General features: G+C 29.0%; 1 protein-coding gene across 2 annotated transcripts in view; it reads left to right on the forward strand.

Moving 5' to 3' along the window:
• Nucleotides 1-7,786, forward strand: part of LOC125878177 (furcatin hydrolase-like) — a 9,244-nt gene extending 1,458 nt beyond the window's left edge. The window contains exons 1-13 of one of the 2 annotated variants that reach the window (XM_049559367.1): nucleotides 1,003-1,212; nucleotides 1,527-1,596; nucleotides 4,736-4,794; nucleotides 4,904-4,979; nucleotides 5,071-5,148; nucleotides 5,245-5,332; nucleotides 5,650-5,905; nucleotides 6,008-6,123; nucleotides 6,242-6,462; nucleotides 6,570-6,601; nucleotides 6,686-6,788; nucleotides 6,884-6,986; nucleotides 7,478-7,786. In XM_049559367.1, coding sequence (XP_049415324.1) covers nucleotides 1,030-1,212; nucleotides 1,527-1,596; nucleotides 4,736-4,794; nucleotides 4,904-4,979; nucleotides 5,071-5,148; nucleotides 5,245-5,332; nucleotides 5,650-5,905; nucleotides 6,008-6,123; nucleotides 6,242-6,462; nucleotides 6,570-6,601; nucleotides 6,686-6,788; nucleotides 6,884-6,986; nucleotides 7,478-7,646 — 1,554 coding nt within the window. In that variant the 5' untranslated portion in view covers nucleotides 1,003-1,029 and the 3' untranslated portion in view covers nucleotides 7,647-7,786. Of the gene's footprint in view, nucleotides 1-1,002; nucleotides 1,213-1,526; nucleotides 1,597-4,735; nucleotides 4,795-4,903; nucleotides 4,980-5,070; nucleotides 5,149-5,244; nucleotides 5,333-5,649; nucleotides 5,906-6,007; nucleotides 6,124-6,241; nucleotides 6,463-6,569; nucleotides 6,602-6,685; nucleotides 6,789-6,883; nucleotides 6,987-7,477 lie in introns of those variants that run through there. The other variant, XM_049559377.1, reaches the window with a different exon arrangement.
• Nucleotides 7,787-11,773: the final 3,987 nt, after the last annotated feature.

An 11,773-nucleotide genomic window follows, 5' to 3' on the forward strand; every position in this document is an offset into this window, starting at 1 on the left:
CCCCCCCCCCCCCCCCCGCCAATCCAACACACACCAAAGTTAGTCCATATTGATTGCAAAATTGAAAAATAATATAATACAGAAACAGAAAAATGAAAGAAATATCTGTTAGGAATTGTTTAATCGGTGGAATGAGAATAAGAATTTTTGCGATGTTTTTTGAGATTATTTTTATTTTGCATTTGGTAATAGGTAGTGTTCCCTCTGTCCATCTTTACTTGCCCACTATACTATTTTGTAATGTTCAGTAATATTTGTTTAGTTTATAAAAGAGATAAGGGTCTGAAAAATACCTCAATTTTGATCGAATTTGCTGTTGCGATACTAAACTTTCATGAGGACCTATTACCTCCCTAGACTATTTAATACCATATTTTAAACATATATATTTGTCCACGTGGACATAAAAAATAATGTAAAATTATAAATAGTAATGTGTCCACGTGGACACATATATACCTTTAAAATACACTATTAAATAGTTCAGGGGGTAAAAAATACACTATTAAATAGTCTAGAGAGGTAATAGGTCTTCATGAAAGTTTAGTATCGCAACAACAAATTTGACCAAAGTTGGGGTATTTTTCAGACCCTTATCCCTTTATAAAACTAATGAATAATTTATTATTTTGTGTCTATATTACCCTTGTTATTAAATATTGTTAATTTTTCAATGTTTAGATGACTTGTATTTAATAAGGGTGATTTGGTAAAGTTACCCTATCATTTACTGCTTCTTAATTCATGTGTCAAGTCAATAATTGACAACTATTATTGAATAGAGGAAGAATATTATTTAGTTCCAAAATGATTTTATCCCACCATTTTAATACAAATTGCGAGATAAGTTATCTGTAATGAAAGATAAAATAAAATAATCTCATAAAATATCTCTATCCGTAAAACATCCTTCCCTATTCTATCCCCCACCTAACCAAACGACCCCTTAGTCTATTATTGGCCTCCAAATCTTTAACTCTATATAAAGAGGGTTACAAAGAAGGGAAAAAATATAGATAATAATTGGCTATGGCTTTTCAAGGTTCATTTTGGGCAATTAGCCTTTTGATATTTTTGGCCAATTTTTTGTCTATGATAGAGTTTTCTTTGGCTGCAAATGCAAAAGTGCCAAGCCATACTATTTCTAATCCATTTAATCGTACTATATTTTCACCTGATTTTCTTTTTGGAGCTTCCACTTCTTCCTATCAGGTAATTTACTTCTTCCGGTCCGATGAGTCCGATCTATCTCATATTATTTGTCTACTATCTCATTTACACATTTTTTTTCAAGAAATGATAAATAAAACTAATAACGGGGGATTCTTTTTTTTTGACAACGTTACGATATTTAGATTTTTGAAAAGAATTAAGTTTAAGGATAACATAGGTGAAATTTAATAATTGTATCTTGATTTTGTACGTTGACAAGTAGTTATTTGAGGTAATGTATACAAGATGGAGGGAGACTAAAAATATATGTGTATAAATTAATTAAAAGTTTTTTTTTTTGGGTTAATTTACAGTATGAAGGTGCATGGAATGAAGATGGCAAAGGGCCAAGTATTGTGGATACTTTCGTCCACACTCATCCTGGTCTCTACTCTTACATTCTCTCTCTCTCTCTCATAAATTTTAGAGTTCAAATTTTATACATAATCGATATAAATAAAAAAAAATTATATCATTAAATCATTCAAAGAAATATTTAGGTAAATCTTTTTTAAAACGTGAGATTTGAAATCTTTAAAAAATTAATATGTTATTCGCTACATTATGTGAAAATAACCTGATGATATAACAATTATTTACATTGATAGTGTACATTATTTAAACTCTTTTTTTGTCCATAGATTGTAAAGTTGAAACTTGAAATTGGGTGTTTGATATCCATATTGAAGTCAGATTAAATTTAGATTCGGAAGTTCACATTGACGGATAAAATGCTTCCAAAAAATTAGCAACTTTGTATCCCGAAAAACTTGAACCCAAAACCTTTGATTAATAATGAAGAAGTACTTACCACAGGTGGCATCAATTTTTGATAACTTGAAAATCATATTTTCAAAATTTAGTTTAATTTTCTGACCAAACAAAATTTTCAAAATACATCTTCAAAATCTAATGCAAATTTTATGATTAAAACACATGCTAAATTTTAATGCATTTTTCATCCCATTTTTAAAGACTGCGTCATTTAATCCTTAATCAATTCTTATAATTAACTTTTTCTTTTCCATTTAATTACTCTTTCTATCACTTAATTACTTGTTTATTTTTTTATTTTTTCTTATTCCTTTTTATTTGTCCATTTTAACAAATCAAGAAAAAATAATTTTTTTTACCTATTATACTCAATTAATTAATGAACTTAATTTTAAGTTTTTAATCCATCAATTTCATAATTAATAGGGGTAAACTGATAAACTCACTATGTCAATAATTACTATTTTAATAGATCTGTTAATTCAAAAGTGGACAATTAATTAGGGACATATTGCACTACCCACATATAATCATATAGGAGAGTTGACTTTAGTTCAGTACTTCCAAATCAAGCAACATTTGATTAAACCAAATAAAGATATAGGGGCCAGTTAAAACTTGGAAACCGTACCTTTTATTAATGTTAGGATCGAAATAATTATTATGCAGAGCCAAATAAATTATTATCTTGAAAAATTACTCAAATTCTTGTTCTATACAATTAGTACAATGATTAATAAGCTTGAAAGTTACTTTTCCACCAGCATGTGCGGTGGGGTTAGTAGACCGGGACCTCATCTATGTTATTAGTAGATATCGATATTTGAAATTTATAGATTTTTATGTTAACTTTAAATTAAGATATTCATTTTAGTTCAAATAATGCAAATTATTGTGATTTTTCAGTAGTTTAAAATAAATAAAGTATACAAAGTTTTTAAAAAATTATTGAGATTTTTTATTTTTATTTACTCTTAATATAATGAGGTTCTTAGTTATTTTGTATTTTCTAGAGGAATAATTTTGAAAATAAATTAAAAGATAATAGTGAGAAATAACCTTTAATATATATTCTTAAATATTTTTTTCATAAAAAATATATCATAACTAATATTTCACTTAATATGACCTAAAAAGAACATATAATAGTAGTTAAATTTTTATAAAAAATTCTTAAGCATTTATAAATAATATAAAAAAATTACTCGATTCACGTGAATCTGTTATCGAAATTATAAATCCTGATACCTTTAATATCTGTAAGTAAATTTTACACATCCATGGTACATTTGAGTATAAGATTCAAGATAAAGAGACCCGTGATAACTCACATCGAATTTATCAAAAAATATTCAATATATACAAAATTATAAGTTATTGTAAATATGAAAAACAACAATGTTAAGTCAGACGGCATATATTACTGTTTATTTATAATGTTAATTAAATAATTTTAACTTTTTATTTAAAATGCTTCAACTACAAATATTCATTATTCCATCCATCGAATGAATAAAAAATACTCTCTCTCCAATAATAGTCATTCGCTACTGACTTAATACATTTTTTAAGAAACAATAAATAATAAAGATAATAATACTATATTATCTTTTTATTTTATTAAATTTGATGCTTTAAGAGATGTATTAGATGATAAATAATAGAGTATTTAATAACAAGGGTAAATAAACACAAAAGATAAATTATGTCTTGATTTTTTAAAGTAAGAAAGTAATATTGTTGAACAAATATTTTTAATATAATGGACAACTACTATTGAATGGATAGAATAATAATGTTTAATAAAATAATCATATTTGGTTCCCTCTGGGGTCCCTCTTCCTCTAAATAGAATAATTAATAATTTGGACATACTCATTTATTACTAGTAGAAATAATGGAAGGGACCTCAGAGTTCAGACTGCGGCCCCATTATATTTAAGCTACAGTATTGTGAAAGTACAGCTAATAATTAATGGTATTCCCTCCGTTTTAAAAAGAGTGATCTGGTTTGACTTGACACAAAACTTTAGAAAATAAAGAAGATTTTTAAATTTTGTGGTCCTAAATTAAAGTTATGTCAAATGTACTAAATTGTCCTTAAATCTTGTGACTTTAAATATGTCACGTGAAAAACTGAAATTAAAATATTACCAAAAAAGGAAAGAGGTTATTCTTTTTTAAACAAACTAAAAAGAAAAGGAGCTCAATCTTTTTGAAACGGAGGGAGTATAAAGTATGTAAATCTCAATAATTTAGGAGCTAATTATATTTTATTTTAAAAAAATAATTAAATTTTGAATTTTTCATAATTTACGGATACATTGGTCTTTCATTTGAAACATAGAAAACGATACATAAGTTATGTATCAAATATATAAGTTATGTATTAGATACATAATTATAAACCAGATTCATACTGAATACCGATATATGTTTGAAATAATTTGGGTTATGTATCGACAATAACATTTGCAGCAAATGCATTGTACACAAATAAAATTGTAATATATTTGATAGAAGTGAAGTGATTATCCAATTATTAAGAGACAAAAGGAAAAAGGAAATTGTTGTAACTAATTCAAATTATAGGAATTTTTAGAGATTATATTATGTTAAGTCATATAATTAAGTAATTTATCCATAACACAGTATTCTATAACTTGAAAAGCTCATTTTTTTTTCAAAGTTATAACTTAACTAAATCTATCGTCAAACGCTAGCTGATAATATTGTGAATTATATGCAGAAAAAATATTGGACCGTAGCAATGGAGACATAGCTCTGGACTTTTATCATCGTTACAAGGTATACTACTACCACTAATTAATAATTAATTTAGTTAAACAGAAATTAGACGAAAAAAATATTTTTAATTTCTAACTTCATCTTAATAAAAAATTTAAAACAAATGTAGGAGGACGTGAAACTAGCAAAATTTGAAGGACTGGATGCTTTCAGGATTTCTATTGCATGGACAAGAATTTTACCAAGTAAGATAATTTAGTATTAATATTATTTATTCTTTTGTTAATTATAAGTTGATTAGTTAATCTTTTATTTTTTGTGTTTAATATTATCCAGAGGGTCAGGTTAAAAAAGGAGTAAATCAAGCTGGTATTGACCACTACAACAGTCTCATAAATGAGATAGTAGCCCTTGGTAATTAATAATTACTTTTTTCTCCCTATATCTTAATTTCCCACGCAATTAAAATGAATTATTAAAAGTAATTTAGTTTATAAATTGCAATTTTAGGTATTAAACCTCTAGTGACACTTTTTCATTGGGATCTTCCTCAAGCCCTTGAAGATGAATATCTTGGCTTTCTAAGCCCTAAGATCGTGTAAGTACTCTACTCGATACCATAATTACTGATCGTGCGTTCAATTGAAACCAATATTTTCAATACAAAATATAAACATATATATGAAAAACATTAATATTTTAGTACTTAAGTCATTTCAATTTGTTTGTTTGATTTCAATTCGACACAAACTTTTATAAAATATGTAAATTTTTTGAATATTATGATATTAAACTAAAGACAGATAAAATGTAACAAAATGTTTTTAATCTAATTATGCTATTAAAATGTCACGTGGAATGCTTGGAATAAAGAATTTTAAGAGCTTCAAATTCTGAATCTGCTTCTGCTTACAGAGATGATTACGTAGATTTTGTGGAGATTTGTTTCAAAAATTTTGGTGATAGAGTGAAGTTGTGGGCAACGATGAATGAACCATGGATTTTTACATCAACGGGTTATGATTCTGGTTCTTTAGCACCTGGGCGGTGTTCTGCGTGGATGAACAATAACTGCACCATCGGAAACTCCGGTACTGAGCCTTATATAGCCGGACACAACATACTTCTAGCTCATGCTGCTGCTTCCAAACTATACAGGAAAAAATACAAGGTGCGTGCTCCGTTTGAATTGACTTATTTTAAGTAATTTTAAAAAATATATAGTAATTATTACTACTAACTTTGTTTTTATTTGGTGGTGACGCAAGTGCAGCCAATTCAAAAGGGTCAAATAGGAACTATTGTAGTGTCACATTGGTTCGAGCCTGCCTCCAACAAACCACAGGATAAACAAGCATCTATAAGAGCTCTTGATTTTATGCTTGGATGGTAATTTTTTTTTTTTTAAAAAATACTTTGATTTAAAGTGTATTTTTATATAAGTATATATTTCTTATTTTATAAACTAAAAATGTGAATGAAATATATATATATATTATGTTGACAGGTTTATGCACCCATTGACTTATGGAGATTATCCAATAAGTATGAGAAAACTTGTTGGCAAGAGATTACCAAAGTTTACCCCAAAAGAATCAATGTTGGTGAAAGACTCATGTGATTTTATAGGATTGAATTATTACACCTCTAATTTTGCAGCTCATATTTCTAAACCACCAAATACTGTTAATATCAGTTCAGGAACTGATAATCTAGTCAATCAAACCAGTAAGTTATTGTCTCAATTTATGTGACATCATTTGATCTATGTGACTGATTAAGTATCATTTCAAAGTTTATTACTTAGTATTTAAAATTAATTTATGTTTTTGTAGCATCGCGAAATGGAAAGTTGATTGGTGATCCAGTAAGTATATATATCTCACTCAATATTTTTCAAATATTGTTAGTATAAATTATGATAGTATTAATTTTTAATATTTGGATGCAGACTGGTGTGAGTATATTCTATGTTGCTCCAAAGGGACTTTATAAGCTTCTTGTTTATATTAAGAAATTTTACAAGAATCCAATTGTTTACATCACAGAATGTGGTAAGTGAAATTATTGAATAATAAACTAATTAATGTGTTTGAATTATACTTAATTATAGTACTTGCTAATTAAATTGAAATTGGTTATATATCAGGAATGGGTGTGTCCAATATTGATGATGTTGCAAAAGGTATCAATGATGCTCAGAGGGTTGATTTCTACCAACGCCATATTAAGTCTCTTTATAGGGCTTTTAGGTCAGTACTTTTTTTTTTAATTAGCGTGTAGTATCGATGCATGGTTGGAATTCTTTTGTTATAATCAAAGGTTTCGGTTTGAACCCGAAAAACATTAGACCTTTTGAAGCACAATTTATCCTCAGTGGGCCTACATACCAATGCTAGATATCCTTATTCAAGTGGAGTCAATTGACACCTTAGTGAATTAAGTAAATAGAATAATTTATTTTAATCTATGTATCTATAACAAAACCCCTTTGACATTTTTAGATATTTATTTTTGTATATCTCGAATTTTCCCCAAGTAAACTTTGTATAACTTGCGCTTAAAGAAAAACATAAATCTAAACCAAATAGTTTTTGTCATTTCAATTAGGAACAACGTCAACATAGTCTGGGAGAACGCAACCTTACCCCTGCCTTAAGAAGATAAATAAGCCAAATTGTTTTTGTTAATGTTTTAGAATGGTATAATTAATATTTGTTTTTTAATTTAATTTAATTTTCAGGGAGGGAGTACATGTTAAAGGGTTCTTTGCATGGTCATTTTTTGACAACTTTGAATGGGGATCAGGATACACACAGAGATTTGGCATCAATTTTGTAGATTACAAGAATAACTTAAAGAGATACCCCAAGCGTTCTGCTCTTTGGATGAAGAAATTTCTTCTCAAATAAAATTATTAGTAATATCATTTATGTGTCATTTAGTTATATCAAATCTTGTACAACCTAATTAAGTCTGCCTATTGTCCTTAAATTCAGTATTAATCTGTTTGTTAAGGAGTACTATTTATGGAATAAATTGAGGGGATGTTTGTTGTGCCGTAACTTTCCTATCTTTAGAGAAATCACTTTTTGAAATGTTCTAAATATAAAACAATTTGAGAAAAATACTTAGAAAAGAGTCGCCACTTAATTTTTTAAAGAAATTAAGAAAACTTACAATTTTCAAAGATTTAAACAGAAAAAATCATTTGAAAATACCAAAGAGGGTTCGGGGTTCAATTTACACTTCGAGAAGGGTTTAAGCATTCGAAGTGCCTGCTAACATGCGGCTGACCTGCGACTTGACTAAAATATACTTGACTATTTTTAGGAAAATAATGATTTAACATAAAAAATAATAACTTACAATATTTGATTAACTTTGAAGAAATAATTAAATAAATGACACATTTGACTAGAAATACAAGTGATTAGAATATTAATAAAAATTTATTTAATTCATTTTGAAATAGTAATTTAACCCAATTTAATAAACTAAAGCATGAAAATCGTTTTAAATTAATTGTCTAACCTTTTTGAGAAAATGACTAGGTAAGTGTATATTCTTTTTTTTTAATTAATTGAAAAGGTTTTAACTAACATTTTTAAAGTTTATTTAAGAAAAATACTTTAACTTAAAAATAATTTTAAAATGANCACTCAAGACAAGTATCAGCAAACCAAAGACTAGAATGATTACTATTCATATATATATATATATATATATATATATGATAAAAGGAAAGCTAATTGGGTTATGAACTAGTAACAGATAACATTGCCAAACCAAAAGATATGTGCTCCTTATAACTCTAGCTTATTCATGATCAAGCCAAAAATAATTGAACTATAATAATTAAAGCTCAGTAAATGATCTACTGCAACACCACCAAAAATAGCCAAACGCCATACAAGTCATACTTTAGAAATATGCTTCCCAAAGAAACCAACAAAATGGCAAATCTCAAGGAGCACATTGGTGATTTCAAACCATGTTTATTAAAATTACCTTATTACAACTCTACTATCAATATCCGATCTTAATTCACAAATAAACTAACATCATGTAATTTCCGACTCTAAATCATGTTGAAATCTAGCTCGAACAATAAGCACGAGTCACAACATAAACCCAACATATATGACTCCCAACATGACAAAGTGTGAGTTCATGAAAAGAGTAAGGAATCTAACACCAAACAAACAAAGGGACAAAAGTTAACTGGGAAAAAACAAAAATGAAATGAGTTGAAGAGAAGCTTCAATAATCACAAAGACAATTGGATTTGTACCAATATTCTACATTAAACAAAGAAGGACAAATAACTACCCATATCAAGACAAGGAATATCAAGATTTTTGGGGGGGAAAAGACAACAGTAGCTTTATATACATATATACCAACAATAATATAAGAAAAGAAACAAGGTAAGATAACTTTTAGCTAATATTAGCACATGAGTCACAATCACGAGCCAATGGTTTAATAAATCACAGTAATCAAATTCAAACAAGCTTAAACTAAATTTATAGTGCAACATATTACTTCGTCAGCGAGAAGAGTAATACTTAGCTATATTCAGATGCCAAAACGACAACTCGGTATCATCATTAAGTGAACCAGAAAGAAAACAACAGTAGCATGATCAAAATTGAAAATTTCAAATAATTGGAACACGAGATATAGAGGAATTTAACAAAGGAAAAATGATATTACCTTTATCTGGGCAGCGACTAGGATGACGAGGTTAACCACGAAAAACTTTCAACACTGTGAGATGAGTTTCGGTGAACTGCTCGAAAGTAACAAAGGGAAGGACGTTTCCCTTGAGAAAATCTTAAACCTAAAGTGCTATTTCAACTATTCAACACTCATATTTCTTGATGAAAATTCTCGGTTTTTTTAGAATAGCAAATTAGTCAAAATAAAATCCAATTTTTGATCCAAAGAAAAAAAAATACCCTCTCAATAACTGACTGGTCGAGAGTTTATATAGGATCATTTTTGGGGGGGAAATCGAATGGAAAGGAGGAATTTGAATTTGAAATTGAAGTTCCCTTTTGGATAAGGTTGCTGGATTTCTGCGATTTGGTGGGATTTTTCGGATTTTCTGGGATTTTTGCTGGATGAAGAAGATGATATTGGGATAGTGGGGTCGCATGCTGGAATTGGGAATGCTGATGGGATTTTGGTTTCTGGGTTTGTTTTGGAATTGCTGTGTATTGTATGTACGTATGGTATTGTTGTTATATGTATTGTATTGTTGTGGGTTTGGGTTTATGGGTATGGTTGGGCTTATTAGAAAGCTGAAAATGGAATTGAATTGGGTATTTATTTGATGGGTTGGGAATTGAAAAATGGGCTGATGGGTTTTAAAAGTGGGCATGATTGAAAATTGTGTTTGGCATTGTTTAGTGGGCTGAGATTTGAGTCTGGAAATTGGATGAAAACGGATTTTGAAAAGTAATTCAAGAATGCGGTCTTAAGAATATAACCACGTAATATTGCAATTTCGACAAAGTTGAGGCCATTGGTTGAATTCGGCCAAAATTAAAATAAGATGAGTTAATATAATTAGTTAACAAGCTTCTTAATTTTAACAAAACAAATTAATAAACTTAATTATAAACTAACTAGTTAAAAAATATAAAATATTACTTAAACCAAACTAATTGGCACGATATTTAAGTAAAACTAATTTACTTATTTCTGAGACGATTTTTGAATATTCATGAAATATACTAATTATTTACATAATTATGTAAAACAAATATATTATTTAAAAAATTATAAAAAAAAAGTGATGAAACTATTTAAAATAACTTGCGAACTATATTTATTTTATTTAAAAACCAATTATTTTAAATTGTTTGAAATTGAAGAAACTTGATGATTAATTTATATTGTGGAGGGCCAAAATTTGGTGTCAACAATGTTCTCTTGTAATAAAAGGAGAAGAAATAAAATTCTTGTAACAATATATAATGGAGAACTTTCAAACATCTGATGCCTGGACAATATTGATTTTTTTGGGCGACAACATTGGGTGAGATGAGCCTTGCTGTGATACCATGTGAAATTAGGTCTTGAGCTTAACTCACACCCCAAAAACAAGCTCAAAAGGAGGAAGATTGTGCAAGCCTTATAAGGAGTACTCTACCCATCTCATTAACTATCAATGTGACTTTTGTCATTCTTTAACATAAATTCTATTCATAAATTTGATACATGGTTGATGGTACTTATGCTATTCAATAAAGGGAACAATACTTCATATTTGAGACACGATAAAGATTGAATTCATAAAACTTAAATTTTGAATTATTTGAGGTTCTATGGTTTTGGACCGATTTACAACAACATGTAATGTAAGCTAGTTTTGGATCAAATTACATCACTTGTTCGTCTTAGCTATTAAGTATCTAGTATATAGCAGGACTGTGACCCTCCTCTCAACCCAATCCCTTACTTGACCCTCAAAACTCACTATCGAGTTGTAACCGAAGTAGATCAAGAGAAGGGACGATGCCCAGACGGCAGATTTGACCCACTGTCAAACTGACCAAAGGCTCAGAATGAGACGAGTCAGGGATCCAGAATGACTTCATTGACGAATCATCGAGCAAGAAAGACACTTTACGCAGTATTTCAGGTCGGAAAACTCTATAAGCGTGTCATCAAGTTAGGTTAGGCCAACCTCGGAACTAGATGTGGTCACCTTTCTGATCTAACACCACAGGCGATGGCCAGGGATCATCCTCTCAATAGGACAGAAAAGAAAGAAGGAATCTTCCTAGGAAGAACCTAGACGGTTTCTGGAAGCATCCTTGACTTTGTTGTTCACAGTAGCGCCAAGTGGGAGAATGAGGACCGTCGGATCGAAGGCATGAAGGCTATAACATAGAGTTGGAGGCCTTATTTCTGGGACATCCAGAAAATCCCATTCAAGAAAAAGGAAGAAAACGACACTACCAAAAGTAATGTCTATATATAGCATCGTATAATTTATATTAAATCGATGCATTGACTGTATCCA

This window comes from Solanum stenotomum, chromosome 1 (assembly GCF_019186545.1).
Source record: "Solanum stenotomum isolate F172 chromosome 1, ASM1918654v1, whole genome shotgun sequence".
NCBI lineage: Eukaryota > Viridiplantae > Streptophyta > Magnoliopsida > Solanales > Solanaceae > Solanum > Solanum stenotomum.